We start from the raw sequence: 17,888 nt of genomic DNA, 5'->3' as shown, positions 1-17,888 counted from the left end.
CTAGGAGGGCCTTGGCTTTGTACGAGGGATCTGCTCTTCACCGTGAAGTGCAGACTCGTCATCGAAATCTCGCCCTCTTGCGCCCAATTGGATGGCTTCTTGTTGGTCCAGCAAGCCGCGTCTAGATCCAGAACCATCTGCACTGACAACGGTCCCGTGATATCTCTTGTTGGTCATCCCATGACCACCTTCTTGTACTTGTTCTTCTTCAAAGGGCAACATCCGCTCCCATGATGAATTTGGCCCGGCCAAATTCTCCAATGTTCGAAAGCCTTTGAGATTGGCCTGGTCCGAGCCAAACACTGTCGACGTCTCATCCTTACGGCTTTCTAAATGGTCCAGGACTTCGGCCTTTATCTCCATGACTCGAGTCTTCTGTTCATGGAGGTAGTCCTCAACCCTTGAGCACTCCTTCTCATCAGCGTTCTCCGCTAAGTGGCCCTGGATGATCCCATCAAGCTCTGAGAGGTGTTCCTCTGCCTCTGCAAGCTTCATTCGAAGGAGTGTTCTTGATCGTAGCCTTGTTGTTTCCAGGTACCCTGTGAGGTCGTTAAGTGTCCTAGTAATAGCCCGTTTCTTGTTAGCCATGTCGCTTTGAACGGTATTCCTAACACAATTTATGCCCGACCATGGTGACCAAAATATGCGAATTTAAAATGATCACCAATCTACATTAGCTTGGTCACCTTTTGAGAAGTAAGAAAACATGGTTTTTTTAAGAGAGGGTCGAGGTATATTTAGTAATAGGTTACGAGACTTCATAATTTATGATTTGTTCAATGATGAACGAGTTAAAATTATTATCACAATTCTAAGGAGAATGCTCATGCTTAGTATGAGCAAAGAGGGTGAATTTCATGGAGACCTCTGATCTGGCGCTTAATTGAGCGTTTTAATTTCACCCCGTCTTACTTAAGTTACTGATTTTTTCTTGACAAGATATGAAGTATGTGCCATGAAGAACCCCATTTTCGAAATCTCAGTAAAACATGTCATTCTTCTCAGTTAGGTTTGGCAATTGTGGTGATGCGAGTTCGTTCATTATAACAATGACTTTAATTTGTCTAAACTTGCTCTCTGTTCAACAAAAGCATCGCCTGATTGAGTTGAAAATTTGATGCAAGTTCCAACTTGTCAAACGAAATGCTGTGGTGTTCTGTCATCTGTGCTTTGGCATGTGTAGGGAGAGGTAAATCTTTGAGTGCCTAGATGAGATCCTTGTCGGAAGTTCTTGGTGGCCGTGAAAGCCAGATTGTATCACCAAATTCCAGCCCAAGTCTAGAGCCTTAACAGTTCTGATTCGAGGCCAGTGTTGGTTTATTCAGGTGGATTAAGTGATTGATCCATTATTCGAAGGGGGAAAACGTCTGCTTTGTAGCGATCAACTTCTTAATTGACGTTTGAAAGCATGGGAATAAATTTCTATCCTTTTCACTATTTGTTCACATTTTGCAACGTAAGGTTTGCAGGGAAGTGTTAGGCTAATGCATAAGCAGATGAAAATCAGACTTCGCAATTTGTCTTCTTTTTAAGGGTGACGAAAGTTAACTAATTGACGATAATTCTGATTCGCATATTTTAGTCACCATGGTCGGGCATAAATTGTGTTAGGAATACCGTCCATAGCCATGTCGCGACGGACGCTGCTTGATGGCTTTGGCGTGTCTCCAAGAGGCGTGGCACCAAGGGACGTGGCACCAAGGGGATTGGCGCCTGTGACCTCCGTGGCCTCGCCAGCCCCGGCTCCCACGGGCACCCATTGTACTCATGTTGGTTGTCGGATCCCTGGCGCGCGCACTCGCAAGGATCCTCTTGCTTTGCTCGTTCGTTCCTTGATGGATCCGGCTCGAAGGACCAGCAAATGGTAGGGCGTTCCCTTCTAATGGACTGTATCTAGCTTGGCCCTCCAGTCAACCTTTTACAGGCGAATCACTAATAACCGCAATTACTTCGATCTCTTTATTTCTCCTTCTCTTCGTTTCGACACATGGTACATCAGCTATCCTTTTTCCTTGTTCTTATTTTTTGCTTCCTCTCTCAGGGTCACCGTCTTCTTTTTTCGGCTCAGGGTTCCAGTTCAGGGTTTCGCGGGTCCAGCGTGTTTAGTCTGCTGTCTCTGTTGTTTATTTTGTCCTTACTGTTTTTGACTCTCCCCGTCGTTGGGATTTCTTGGCGCTCCTTTGTCCCAGAGTCGTAGTTGAAAGGTAACTACAGTCAACTATGTGAGAGCCATTGTCTAATCTAAGGTGTTTTATAAGATTTCAATGTCCGTCATGGTGCATGGTTTAACAGAATTGGTCAGGAATCGTGCTGCAGGCATGGAGGAGGGGTGCACAAGTGTCCCTGAGGTTGCCAAGGAAGTTAAGGTCAGCCGAACCTCAATTTCAAGATGGATGAAGGCTTTAAAAGCTGGCAAGAGCCTATCCATTGCCAAGGGTCGGGGGCGCAAGACTTCATTGACAAGAACTGACAAAATCGTCGTCTCGAAAACCTTAACTAAAAGGGATATTCAACGAGAAATTTAGCCAAAAAACTTACAAACTATGGCCACCCAGGGTCACCCAATATCGAAATCATCTGTTCATTGGAATTTATCGAAAATCCTTGGAGTCAAACCATACAGACCACGAATCGTTCCCAAACTGACCGATGAACAAAAGAAAAAGAGAGTCAAGTTCTGTCAGATGGTCAAAAACTGGACAAATGAGGACTGGAAGAAAATGGTATTCTCTGGCGAGTCTCCTTTTGAATTGTTCCGCCCCCCTAATCGAAAAAATGACGTTGCTAGCGCTCATTCCTTAAAGGAAGTACCTCCATCAGTCAGCGTGAAGTCATGGTATGGGAAGCAATTTTGAGCCAGGTCATTTCTGTATTTTCTGCACGTGCATTGAACCAAGTCTAGTCATACTCATTGTGATATCACTTTATAGTCCACTATTTTATTGCCTTTACCTTCTTGACATTTTTCTTGTTTTATCAACAAACTTTTGTATAATGTATATACATCAGATTTTATTTTATAGTTATTTTTACGCCATGACATGACCAAGAGTCGCAATAAAGATTATTATTATTATTATTATTATTTCTATGTTGCACATAGTGGCCCCAAAGCAGACTGTGACTTCGCAATACTTTGTTGATGAAAATCTTGACAAAACATTGTTTGAAGCCTGGTCAAGGAGGCAAAATATTGGTGGAACATTGGAACGTAAATTCTTCTCAGTGATGTCTGTAGCCATATTTCAGCACGATGGAGCACCTAGCCACTTCGCGATGTCAACCACTAAATGGATCGAGAGCAATTTGCCTTTTTGCTGGGGGAAGGGGGTATGGCCTCCCAATAGTCCTGATCTCTCTCTCATTGAAAATGTTTGAGCTATTCTCCTACAAATACTTGATGAGTGTAAGATTCAGCCAACAACTCTTGTTGCTCTTGAAAAGCGGCTCTATCAAGCTTGGGCCAAAATATCTCCAGAGATCCTTGAAAATTTGTTCAAAAGCATGACAGGTCGAATCAAGGCTTGATTGAAGCTTAAGGGAGGATATATTGGAAAATAATCAAACATAGACCTGCTCAATTTGGACCAGGGCCTTTCTTTTCGTGGTTGCATTTAATTCGGGACACGGTGTAGAAGGCCAATTTAATGACCAATCACAATGCTAGGAACTTACCCTCTTCCACAAACTTTGTCCTGCCAACATACAAGTACTTTTAAAGGTTTTGCGAACGCCAAATGCTTAATTTCATTTGGTGAAAAACTCACGTCCGTTTTAATCCCCGTTAAATCTCATTGAATTACAATAAAAAAAACGCCAGTGAACAAGCCATTATCAACATGGCTTGGCACAGTGAACAGTCTAATGAAGCAATTCATTGTAAATTTGACCAGACCTTGGCGAAGGACACTTTTGACCCTCAGTACAAGAAGTCTCTTCTTCATGCTTTCCTTGATCTCAGTGTGGGCAACATGTATATATTGAGTTGGCAGACTGAGCTAGTCCTTGAATGTAGGGTTGATAGGTAGGGTTGGATACTTTTGAAGACGTACAGTATCAGATACCTTTCGTACCTTCTCTGAACACTGTACAGTCCCAACTTTTTTAGTCTCTCCCAATACGAGAGCTCTCTCAATCCTGTGATGTTCCTAGTGAAACATCTTAGGACTTGTTCAACCTTTTGCAAACTTGCTGAACTCATAGGAGCCCTAATGGGTGAAGCATATTCAAGATGTGGCTGAACAATCGACTTGTACAGAGTTACTATCGTGATTCTACCTCTGGACTTAAACGTGCGATATATCCAACCACACGTTTGAAAGGCTTTACCCACCTTCAAATGGATATGCTCATCGAACTTTCCATTATTTTGGAGGACTACACCTAGATCTTTCATAGATGAGACTTGCTCAATATCTTTACCTCCATTATCTACGAGTGGAGTATTTAAAGGAGTTGACCCAAATGTCATTGAGCGGAATTTCATTCCGTTCAGGGCCATATTACTCTCAGTTACCCAAGAGTAGATTCGATCTAAGTCCTTTGCAAGGCTACTAGAATCTTGGCCATTCCTACCAGAAACTAACTTTGTATCGTCAGCATAAGAAGAGAGGCTGGCAGTGATACTAAGCTTTTGAAGCGGGGCAACGAATATTATAAACAAGAGGGGCCCTAAGATCGAACCCTGGGGAACACCTGACTTGACATCATGTATGTCACTAAGGGATCCCTCAACCTTAACCAATTGCTTCCTACCAGAAATGAAACTTTTTAACCAATTGAGAACCTTGCCTTGGATCCCAATCTCATGGAGCCTGTTAACTAAAATGGTTGGGCAATGATGCAACCTCAACCTATTGGTCATATTAAATTGGTGGAACCCAAGTTGTATGTACTAACCAAGACATTCAACTACTTTTATGAAGTTGATTTAAGGTATCCAGAAAAGCTACATGATAATCATAATGACTTTCCTCTAGCTCCTGTGGTTATTACTCCTTTAGGAAGTAAACATCCTAAATTATTACCTCATTTAGGGTCACGAAAGAATTATGTTGTTTCTGGTAATAATCTTCACTATTACAAATCCAAGGGTCTTGTTATTGAAAAAATACACAAGGTTTTAAAATACCGTCAAAACGCATGGTTGAAGCCATACATTGAGCTCAATACATTTTTGAGATCTCAAGCAAAGAATGAGTTTGAGAACGATTTTTTCAAACTCATGAACAATGCTGTGTATGGAAAAACCTTAATGGATGTTACCCAGTTAAGTAACTTTGAAATGGTTAATAACCAGGAGAGATATAAATGGCTTCAAAGAAAATATTTTTAATCAAGAAAGTAGTTTCTTATTCTCAATGTAACAAATGTCAAAATCTTGATAGCTAATGCATTGAATGTGATGATGAAGAAAATTGTTTTTCAGGAGTAGAAAAGATTAAACCTAAGGAGGTTTTATATAGACCAATCTATATAGGGTTCCAGATTTTAGAATTATCTAAACAACATATGTATGAATTTTGGCATGACGTTCTCAAAAACCAATGTCCTGCTATTCGCCTGTTGATGACAGATACTGATAGTCTTATCTTCCAAATATTTTGTGAAGATTTGAACATTGAATTACAGAAAATGAGTAAACAATTTGATTTCTCAAATTATCATAAGAATAACTTTCTTTTTTCAACAAAAACAAAGAAAATTCCAGGATACATGAGGAATGTGTATCCATCCAAAATCATTACCTGCTTCACAGGACTTAGAAGTAAAGAGTACGGTTTATTATTTCTTGATAGAAAACAAAAAAAGGCAAAAGGAATTACTAAAGTAAACAAACATAAAAGTATTCACTATGATGATTATGAAAAATCTTTTTTCAGTAATATGACTAAAATTGTTACAGAAAGGAAAATTCAATCAAAGAAATTGAAAATGTGTGTAGTTGAGTATAGCATCCCCACATGAAAAGCACCCAATAGCTCCGGATGATTTTGTTTTCAATATCCTTGGCATCAATTTCAGGTGCACATTTTTCAGTTATATCATCTTTAAAGAGGAAAACAACCCAGCCATCAAAAGAATCTGAATCCTTTGGTCCTACACTAAAGCTAACATATTTTTCATGGTTAGGATATTCTTTATTAAGTAGACTATCTAGATACATTACATAATATCTATATAAGATTTTCTCACATGTTGGACAGTCTTCTGGTTCATTGTTAAATAAAGTAGAATGATATCTTGCATTGTTACAAGTATGATGCCATCCCTCCCAATCATGATCAGGCATAGTTATTTTAATTATTGCAGGTACTTTTTGTTTTTATTCTACCCTTTTTATATTCTTCAATCAATTATCAAGTGAGGAGAGCAAAGTTCCCCAAGCAGCGTGCGTACGTCGCTCAAAGTTTCACACTATCATCTTGCAAAATCCAACTATTAAATTTATTATCATAATCTTTCCATTTCACTCTTAAATATACCTTACCATCAACAAATTTCTTCCTCAAGGCCTCTTCTATTCTAGCATAATTGGGTATTTTCGTTTTAAGGAGTTCTTCATTATAGAAACAACCTTGAACTGCTTCCCCAGACATATCTTCAATGTTATATGTAGTGGGTGTTGTTGCGAGAACTTTTGTAATTTTAAACAATTCTTCTGACCAATTAAACTTATAACCTTTATCAAAAATCCCTTTTGCTCTGGAAATTCTCACACTATCACTCTTTTTAAATTTCGTCGCTTTTGGATGTTTTGTTTTCATACTTTTTTGTAATAATTCTCTTATCTCCCCTTCATTGGACTTGTTTACTTCAATTGGTGCTCGCTTAATTGTTCTATGGTATCCAGCATTATATTCTTCAATCAAATGATCTATTATATCAAGCCAATTGTGGGAATTTAACTCTGTAAATTTCATCCACATACGTCCCTTCAATGTTCTGTTAAATCTCTCAACTATGGCAGCTTTTTTATTTGAAAATGTGTGATAGTGATTATTTTGTGTTGTTTCATCTATTCTTGGAATGTCTTGTTAAAGAATTCCATTCCCTGATCTGTCTGTAGGTTAATTGGTTTTCTGTGTTTCAAAATTCCTTCAAAAGCTTGGCTGACAGCTTGTGCTGTTTTATTCTAAATTGGAATAGCAAAAGCCTGTTTTGAAAATGTGTCAATTACAGTAAGCGTGTAATTGTATTTCTTATTTTTACTGGCCAACTCATGCATTTCCACTAGATCTGCTTGCCAAAGGTCATCAATTCCAAAAGTTACTGTTTGTCTTCGTGGATAATTCTTTCTGGCTGGTTTGTGTAGCTCATTTGCCAATTGTGCTTGTTCATACTTGGCTGCATCCATTTTGTATTAAATGTATGTTATGTATAAGTAAAATTTTAACACAATGATCAAAAATAAATACTTCAAAAACAAACCCAAAACACGTGGAAATGTAGAGAAACTGGATGGCCGTGGACCTCCATGTAACCCTGTTCGAGACCCTCTAGCACCTACAACTCCGAGTAGAATTTTATTATGTGGACCATCTGGTTGTGAAAAGACTAATGTTTTGTTAAACCTTATACATTATCTTTTACCCTGGAGTAAAGTGTACGTATATGCCAAAGATCTTGAAGAAGAAAAATATGTAAAACTCAAATCAACATGTGAACAAGCAAAATTGATCGACAAAGACTTTGAATTTATTTTTGATACAAGCAATATAGTAACAGTTGATGAACTAAGCTCAGATGAACACAACCTAATAATTTTTGATGACTTTATTTGTGATGAATCCAGCTTTGATGATATATCAGAACTATGTACTCGATCGAGGAAAGAAGAAAAATGCCACATTAATATTTCTAACTCAAAGTTATTTTGATACTCCAAAAATAATCCGCTTACAATGTAATTACATGTGTTTCTGGAAATTGAACGATCACCGTGAACTAGCAGATATTTATCAAAGCCATCCTTTTGGATTGAGTAAAAAAGATTTTACTGGTGATTTTGAAGAGACTACAAGAACACCTCACTCTTTCCTTTTTCTTGATACTATGCATAAAAATCCAGCATTTAAAATTAGGAAAAACTTAAATGAACCTATAAATATATGCATAACATAAGGGCTTGTGCGGCGGAGCATGTAAATGAGCTATGTTGTTTAAGTCTTTATACAAAACAATGAATAACCTTCGTTTATGGGGATATGATCGATATCAAATGCATGATGCACAGCAAAACCGTGCAATCAATGCTGGACTTGTAGAAAAGTTTAATGAGTTGAAAAAAAATGTTCTGGAAAGCCCACAGCAAATAGCAACTGAGCTTCGCAATAAGACTAACAATGAACATATTCAGATTGAAACAAATTTGAATAGTATTCGTGAGCAAAGCCAGCATCATTAACATAATTTTGAAGACCTGCAACAAAACTTGGTTGAAATAGCCGCGCGAGGGCTGCGAGCATCATCAGAAATACTGAAAGTGCAACAAGACATGGAAACAGGTGCAGTTCAGCGTGAGCACAACAAGCAAGAGCAAGATTCAGCATGGCTTCATGCAGAGTAAGCTCGTGAAAATGTAATGAAGGATCTTAATCTGAGTATAAAAAAATTTCAAGAATACAAGGAAAGGGCTGTTGCTCAGCACCAAAGTCTAATACGACGACTCGGGGATTTATATGCAAAAAAACAATTGCATAAACTACTGGTTGTACAAATTTGGTCAAAAAGTTCTAATCTAAGACAGAATAAAAAGGTGAGGTAAATGAATAATGAAATTTTCTATCAATTTCCCATTAAATATAAGCTACTGAAATTAAAAATATATTCTTCCAGCAACTGAATTTTCTCACGACCTCTAAAATTTACAATACATTTTGACTCAAGAATCCTAAATACAGCCTCGGGACCTTTTCCAAAGGCCTTTGAAATTAATAGAGAAATTGAGCCTAATATGAAAATTTATTTTATTCCAAATGGGAGCACTACTGATGGTCTCTACGCTGAATTTATTGGGGAAGCAATTTGAGCATGTCTCGCTGCGCTCGGCGCTGCGCGCTCGGCTTCGCCTCACAAAGAATACTTGAGTATTTCCATATGAATCATGTAGTTATATACTTGAATTCATGATGAGCATATTCTGATATTAATAGATATTTTCTATCCACGGCTATTTTTGTTAAGAGATAATTTACTTATAGCATGTTGATGTTATAAGTAAACAGAGCAAATGATGCCGAACGCAAGTATGAAGCAGAGAATAACTACACCAAGTGCAGGGAGGATTGTTGAAAAAGTTAAGAAAATTTTGGAATCAAGAGCTATTCAAAAAAGAAACATTGAAAGTGGTAAGCTTGAAAGAGAATTTTTTTATGATGCAGTAAAAATCGGAAATAAGAGCAGCAGCTTTGCGGCCGTGAATTTCTGCTCTTATATCCGATGTGCTCTTATATCCGATGCTTCACTTCCGCGGCTCCAGAGGCAAAACTGATGACAAAGAACAAATTTTTAAACTAAATTTTGATGTAGTTTTACGGTCCAAACCAAATGCAGCCAAAAATATCAACAAAAATTAAACAAAATGCACGGAGGGCAGTGTGTTGGCTGTATGTTTACGCACCAAATACGTAGTTAATTTGTCACTGAATTACATAATGGCTATGAAGTTTGAAAAAAAGCCAAGAGTTTTCCAAAGGAAGTACGTTTGACTCCTAACTTTGTGGCAGCTTCGGTCAGGCTTTTCTTGGACAGCTTGTTAAAATCGGCAAGGAGCTTTTGCCTCTGCTTGATGGAAAAAGTGGTTCCCTTGGAAGAAGCTATCATGTATGACTGTTTGTTTTTATGAGAAAGCGGCTGAAAATTTGCTTTTATAAAATGGCTTAACCAGTTTCCATCGAAAACTTCATTGTGGAGCGCGGGAAAAAAAGAAGATATTTTGCCGCCTTCAAATCTGCTCTTATATCCAATGTGGCCCAAAATTTGGTGCTCTTATATCCGCTGCTACTTTACTACACTGTACTATATAATTTGATTCGGAGATTCACATCCCTGCTCTTATATCCGATTTGCTCTTATATCCGATTTTTACTGTATTTTGGAAAGGAAATCTAAAGCAGTTGTGCAGGCAATTAAAGCGAGCGCCGCATCACAAGCTATGATACCAGCTGTGCAAGTGAGGCATACTACACAACACCTTGCACCACAAAGTTTAACTCATGATGCTTCGACGAGCGAAGCGATCTTAACCTTTTCGTGCCTACAGGCGGGAAGCAGGTTGCGTGACTCCAAATATTGACGTTCCGTAGATTAAGGAATTCAGGTTGCGGAACATTTACACCTTCCACCGAGACGAGCTAGCTGCATGAATATCGGTTGGGAACTAGTTGGTAGATTTGGGGACTCTAGTCAATTGTTGGGGTGGTTTGGATTGTGAAATATCATTGATATGATTAGCATCATGGTTGTACTTCAACAGCCTAGCGAATCTCTTTCTTTTGAATCTTTTTTGAGAGATGAATGTTTCGTGGTTCCAAGGGGTAAGAGTGGTCAAGGCCACCTTGAGCTAAAACCATGGTTCACCTCATAGTTAGAGCATCCCTCTTCGCCGTCTGTTTGACAATAGGTCACAAAGATGACAGAAATCCCTTGGGCTGAACATGAACCTACCTCTTTCAGTTGATTAGATCAGTTCAAGAATGTAAGGTAAAAGGCATAACATAATAACACAGCCAAACATATGCACTTGGCTTGACATCATGGGCTTTTGGGGAGTTTTGACTTGGTCTTGCCTTTTTTCTTCGTCGTTTTGAGGACAATAAAATGTCATCTTTTATTTCTTTTGGCTTGGGTGAATACGAAAGTATAGGTCAAATTCTTGATTGATTTGCCACGCCCAGGCCTCTTCCATCGAAAAAAAACTCTTTTTCCAATTGGTCATGGTGTGAGGCTTGAAGTGAAAAATAAAGAAATAAGAAACGTATTTGCTTTGAACAATATTTTCCCGCTAAGTACAAAATCAAGTTCCGCAACCTGAATTCGATAATCCACGGAACTTCAATATTTGGAATCACACAACCTGCTTCCCGACTGTAGGCACAAAAAGGTTAAGAGCGAAGCGAAGCACTCCAACACAGCTAAACACACAACAGCAACTGAAGAACCCTGGGTTCAAAAAATATATAGAAAATTTCTTAATGCTACTAAATGCAAAACAACTCAATTTGAAATTGCAGAAAAGAGAGTTTTAGGACTTAAAGGGGAAGTAGATGTTGCTGTTCTGTTTAATGAAAATACTTTGCATGTTAGGATAGATACATCTATTAAAATCTATTAAAAATAACCTTTCTGTTGGGTTAGTAGCTTTGTTGTTACTGCCATTTGATGATTTAAAACGTTCAAAAATAACTCCCACAGATCAAGATATGTCTTATTATGTAGATATTATGAGTAGGACTGCCTTTTCATCCATTAATAACAAAAAAGTATCAAACATATATAAAGTCAAGGTTAAAATCAGCTGCATCAAAGAGTTACCGTTCTACCACTCAAGACTCTGAGGAAAGTCAAGACGAAGTTTTTGAAGCTGCTCAAGAGATGCAAAACTTGTCTCTTCAAGCAGCACAAGAAAAGTCAGGTAAAGGAATTTATCTGCACCAAAATCCTAGAGAATTAGAGGCGAAGTTGATGCTTATGATGGGATCAATGAAAGCTGGAAACACAAGCACAGAATTAGAAAGGGATGTTAGAAGGATTCTTGATGAAATGTTAAAAATCAATTACATTACACTCAAACAACACAGACTGCGTTGTATCAAAAAACTCAGGAATAATGCTTGCGCGGCGAAGCATTACAAATGTCTTGCCTATTGAAAACATGCTAAAGGTAAATTAACTTTCACAAAATGGATTATTCAATGCAAGTAAGTGTAGCTGAGTATCAGTATGTTTTATTAACTGTAGACAAACCAGTATTTAGATATGATTTTTATTCTAATCATCCTCTGATTTTGGGTAAAAATCCTGAAATTGGATTAAAAAAGCATATTTCTATGATACACATACCCCAATGTATCTCAAAAATATGCCAATAACAAAGTTACTTTAACCTATAACAATCACAGTACCAATCACAATTCCAAAGGGAATGTATGAAATAAGTGTTCTTTCAAAATATTTAAACAAGCAACTTTCTGATGAATATAATGCACTTTTTTTTTTTTGGTTTGTTTTTTTCACGGGCTTTTCTAACCGCTACAGGGAATGCAATCCCCAGTACAATTAAAATGAAAGGTTATAATTCGTTTATTTATTGCCATTCAGTTTTTATATGATATTTGGTCTACCAACGAATTTGAGTTGGCAGACCGAGCTAGTCCTTGAATGTAGGGTTGATCTGGTATGCTATCTAAAAAATTGTCCAAGTCTGACTTGAAAGATGCTACCGGATCAACAAGGCCTACGTATTCCCTACGAATATTAGAGGGAAGCAAATTAAACAATGAAGGAGCCCGAGAAAGAAGATATGTGGACTTCATTGTTCGAACTAGCCTGGATTCTCGAGGGCTTGCAGGTGCTCTCAAAACGCACGTTAAGGCTCTACGCTCACTAGAACTGACCCTAAACCCTGGGTTGAGACAAAGCTCATGGATACTTTTGAAGACGTACAGTATCAGATACCTTTCGTACCTTCTCTGAACACTGTACAGTCCCAACTTTTTTAGTCTCTCCCAATACGAGAGCTCTCTCAATCCTGTGATGTTCCTAGTAAAACATCTTTGGACTTGCTCGACCTTTTGCAAACCTACTGAACTCATTGGAGCCCAAATGGGTGAGGCATATTCAAGATGTGGCTGGACAATCGACTTGTACAGAGTTAGCATCGTGATGATATCTCTGGACTTAAACGTGCGATATATCCAACCACACATTTGAAAAGCCTTACCCACCTTGAACTGGATATGCTCATCGAATTTTCCATTATTTTGGAGGACTACACCTAGATCTTTCATAGATGAGACCTGCTCAATATCTTTACCTCCACTATCTACGAGTGGAGTATTTAAAGGACTTGACCCAAATGTCATTGAGCGGAATTTCATTCCGTTCAGGGCCATATTACTCTCAGTTACCCAAGAGTAGATTCGAAAAAAATCCTTTGCAAGGCTACTGGAATCTTGGCCGTTCCTACCAGAAACTAACTTTGTATCGTCAGCATAAGAAGAGAGGCTGCCAGTAATACTAAGCTTTTGAAGCGGGGCAACGAATGTTATAAACACTTAATGAAATTTTTGGCACTGAACATGAAAAAAGAACTTTATTACATTTAGGTGTAAATGAATCAACTTTTAAATGTTATGTAAAATTGATAGAAGGAGCACAAATGGACCTTTTTGTAGGAAATTTATATAAACTCCTAGGTTTAGAAACTAAAATATACAACCAACCATATGAAGAGGGCACTGGTATCATTAACATCACTAGAGGTGTCGATCGAATTTTCATACCCTGTAATCTTGTTGAAAGAAATTATCAACCAGAAATGAAAGATGTATTGTTTGATATTTTGCCTTTTGCATAATCAGGGTCTGCCATTCAAGAAAAATTAGAAAATTTAGAATATTACAAATATAGAGATTCTGTTATCAGACACATATAATTAAAAGTGACAGATTCTAAAGGCAAGCTCATAGATCTTACTGAACCATTATCAATAAAACTTTGTTTTAAGAGTTACTCTAAACAATAAATAAATGAATACTTTCTTACAAGAAACTGAATCACCAATTTGGGAATTTCCTTCAATAGCTGCCAAAGACTCCTCGGTTGTCAAATATGATTTTACCAAAGTATATGAGGATAGTCATGGAGCTGGGACACTAGAAAATTCTGATCACTATTCTTTTGCAACAAATAATGAAGATTTATGGTTATCACCAAGTGAGTCTTATTTCAATTTAACGATCAGGTTGAGAAATGAGGATGGCAATCAATATAATTGGCAAGACAGAGCTGCTGTACTGTAGGTCAAAATCCTGATGCAGCAGCTGAAGATGTATCCCTATCTGATAATGGTTTTAACATATTTGAAGAAGCTCGTTATTACATTGATGATAAAAAAATAGAGAGAATAGATCATTTGGGAATTACTACTTTAGTCAATAGCATTCTAAATTACACAGGTAAGAAAAACTAAATGCTGTGAAACATACTCAACTCTGGTTTTTGAACAAAGATAGTGATAGAAGAATTTTTGTGCGAAATTGCTCAGGTACCGGGTGTATCATAACTATTGCCCCATTTCCAATTTTCAACTTCAACAAGATCAATCTCAGGAACCTTAAGTGCCAGGCAGAAACTTTTTATTATCATAATAATATGCAGTATTTTACACTCTATAATTCAATATGACCACCCTTGGTATCAATAATGGCCTGCAATCTGGGCCGGAACGCGCCGCATGACTTCTTGACGTACTCCTCATCCATCGTGTCCCACACGGCGTTTACAGAGTCCATCAGGGCGTTGAGGTTGGGGTGACGGTTCCGGCAGGCAATGCTCTCCACATGCGCCCAAAAGGCAAAGTCGAGGGGATTCACATTGGGCGAGTATGGCGGCCAAATGTTCTTGTCCCAAAAAGCAATTTTGTCCTCACGAAACCTCTGAGTTATTTTTGCCGTATGGGCAGGTGCGCCGTCTTGCTGGAGCACGACATTGTTATCAGGGAAGATGGCCCTGATCCACGGCAGGAGTTTTGTCTCAAGCTCAATGATGTAGTCCGCGGCGGTGAGGCGGTAGCCCTGCTTGAACCAAATCAGGGGCATCTTCAGACCGTTGGAGGCCACAAAGCCGAGGCTCATGACTGACGCTGGATGTTTCGTTGTAAACAGAACGTCACCACCCTCCGGATTTCCAAAGGCCATAAATCGGTCATTTCTCCGGTTGTGGACGGGGTCAACTGTCCACGTCTTCTCGTCTGAGAACAACATGACTCAGCCGGCGGCAGCGGACTTCAGGTTATTCAAAAGTCCTTTGCAACGAAGAAGATGCTTTTCTTTGACAACTGGTGTGAGGAGCGGTTTCTTCTTCGTCACCAAGGACTTTCCTCCTTCCATTCTGATGGCTCTGCTCACGGTGTCCTTGGACACGCCCAAGTCAATTGCATTGGACCTGATGGACTTTGTGGGGTTGGCCATCACTGCGTTCTTCATCTCAGCCGATGGTATTTTGACCGGCCTGCCACTGCCAGACTTCCTGTCCATGGATTCCTCATCTTGAAGACGCTTCTTGACATGAAAGATGGTCTTGCGGTCCACGTTAAGCTGCTTGGCGATGTCCGTCTGAGCCATCCACGAATGGAGAAGCGCGGCCATGCGTATCCGATTTGCTTGCTCCGTCAATGTTACCAATCCCATTGACAAGTTGAGGACATCAATTAAGGGCTAAGAGTGTCAGCCGTCGATTTGCATTTGAATAATTTATTTTATTTCACACAGCTTTGCATCAAGTAGGAAATTAGTGATGAGGCAATAGTTATGATACACCCGGTACTTTGAATTTGCTGTTACCCCTAACTCGTATTTTTCCTTTTTGTGATCAAGTAGATCATATTTTCAGAGGAGTGAAACATAGAATTACATTTACTTTTAACAAACCAGAAAGGTTAGTTCAAAAGGTAAATGCTGTGGCAAGTGGCCAAGTTGCCATAACAAAATGTGTTTGGATGATGCCTTATGCTGAACCATCTTTGAGTATTATGGCTAAATTAGAGACTCAGTTAGCTAAAGATTCATCACATAATCTGTCATGGTCAGCACTCAATGTGTATAGAAATCAACCTCCAAAAAATTTAGAAGTTCGATTAACACTGTCAACCACAATTCACAAGCCAGATAGAGTCTTTGTTGCATTGCAAAACCTTAATAGAAATACATCCCAAAATCACTCTTCAATGAGATTTGATAATATAAATGTAAAAAGTGTGAATGTTGAAATTAATAGTGTTCAATTCCCAGATAAAGAAATAAAGAATAATTTTACAAGCAGAGAAATTACTTAGGTTTATGACAGATTTTTACAGTGCAGTAGGTACACAACTAAAATTGATTTCGAGGCTTTTAAAACTTCATTTCCAATATTTCATATTGATGTTTCACACCATAAACCAGAGTTGTATGAAAATACCCAGTTTCCCAATATTGTCATTAACCTAAAACATAGAGAAATTCCCGCACATGACTATCTAGTTTGGGTTTTGATATACAATCACAGAGAAGCCACACTAAATCTAGAAAGTAAAAAGGATGAGAGTAATAAGATAAAAATCACCACCTCAGGTGGCATGCAAAAGCACTTAAAGATAAACGCATGTAAAAACAAATACAAATCATGAACTCACGAAAAACAACTTATATCAATTCACCTATCCATCTCACAGAGTCGCAACTAAGAAAATTGAAACTTAATGAAACATATAAAGTAAAAATTGATCCTTCAAAGAAAGCCAATCATCATTTACTTTTAACACAGACTCAAGTGAACCAGTTAAATAATGCCAAATTTGCTCGATCATCAAAAGACCTACAAAATTTCCAAAACACAACTAGAGAAAAATGGAGGATTTATTATCACCATACCTACTTTATTGGCAGGCATTGATGCTGCAGCAAGTATGGTTGGTGCAGCCGGTGGAATAGCAAAAGCAGTGAATGATAAAAAACACAATGACAAAATTGAATTTGAAGCCAAACGGCATAATAAAAATGTGGAAAATTTGCTGCAAGGGAGCTCCGAAGCGCAGCCAGGGGCAGGGGCTGATTTACCTAAAAAATCTGCTAGAGGTGTTTTTTACCAAGGAGAAACTAAAGCAAGGTTCGGCGCACCTGGAGCTGCGCCGTCTCGCAGCGCTCGGTTTATCCAATCATAACATTGTAAAGATTTTACGAAATGAAAAAGATTTTAAAGGATGCTTTATGCGAGATGAAAAGCTGCCCAAAGAAGGTTGCTTTATCTGAAACTTAGATGAGTTCACTGATCCTGGTACACATTGGGTATCTGTTTTTAACAATGAATATTATGACTCTTTTGGATTACCACCTCCAAAATGTTTGGAAAAAAGAACAGATTGGTATAATGTAAGACAACATCAAAATACAAAAAGCAGTCTATGTGGCCTGTATGCCTGTTTTTATATTCAATGTAGGAATCAAGAAATCACCCCTTATGATATATGTTATAAAAAACTTTTAGAAATGCAAAAAAAACAATAGCTTAAATTCTCACGTGCTATTTAAGAAATGTGTCCAACCTTCCAAATAGATCTATTTACTGCCTTAGGTGTAAAAAGAAAACTTCTTCTAGAAATGTCCAATTACATGAGCACAATCGTCCAAAAGGGGGTGAAGGAAAGCAATGAATTTTAAAAGGAATGTGTACAGTGTGCAACAGCAAACAATCACAGTTTGTTTCAGCAAGTGTGGGTCATGGTGTAGTAATGGGTTGTGGTGTAGTAAACAATTTATTGTACTCAAAATTGTTACCCGAATTGCATATGATGATGATGCTTGATCATATACCAAGTCATATATTCATTGGGCCGGGTACACAAGTTAAAGAAAGATTACTTAAGGGAGATGTCCACCGTCCATGATGTCATTTCAAGATTCAAAAAGACTGGAATGATCAAGGACAAGCCCAAGAGGAAAAGAGCTCGACCAGTGCAAAGCCGAGCACTCATCAATTCTGTGAGACAACGGTTGAATCGAAATCCCCACTAGAGCATTTCCCAGATGTCCAAGGAGCTCCAAGTATCCACCACGAGCCTCCGGAGAGTCGTCATTTATGATTTGAAGAAGAAATGTTTCAAATTCCAACGAAGGCAAGTCCTTTCC

General features: G+C 38.4%; 1 protein-coding gene across 1 annotated transcript; it reads right to left on the bottom strand.

Moving 5' to 3' along the window:
• Positions 1 to 14,393: 14,393 nt before the first annotated feature.
• Positions 14,394 to 14,987, bottom strand: LOC131890692 (uncharacterized). Its single transcript, XM_059240099.1, has one exon. The coding sequence runs from the start codon at positions 14,985 to 14,987 to the stop codon at positions 14,394 to 14,396; it is 594 nt and encodes a 197-aa protein (XP_059096082.1).
• Positions 14,988 to 17,888: the final 2,901 nt, after the last annotated feature.

Source organism: Tigriopus californicus, chromosome 11 (genome assembly GCF_007210705.1).
Source record: "Tigriopus californicus strain San Diego chromosome 11, Tcal_SD_v2.1, whole genome shotgun sequence".
Lineage (NCBI taxonomy): Eukaryota > Metazoa > Arthropoda > Copepoda > Harpacticoida > Harpacticidae > Tigriopus > Tigriopus californicus.
The sequence above is the reverse complement of the archived record's forward strand: the minus strand, read 5'-3'. Positions and strand labels throughout refer to the sequence as shown.

Excerpts from the sequence above, each read along its gene's own strand:
- LOC131890692 (XM_059240099.1), bottom strand. The coding sequence starts at position 14,987 with ATGTTGTTCTCAGACGAGAAGACGTGGACAGTTGACCCCGTCCACAAC.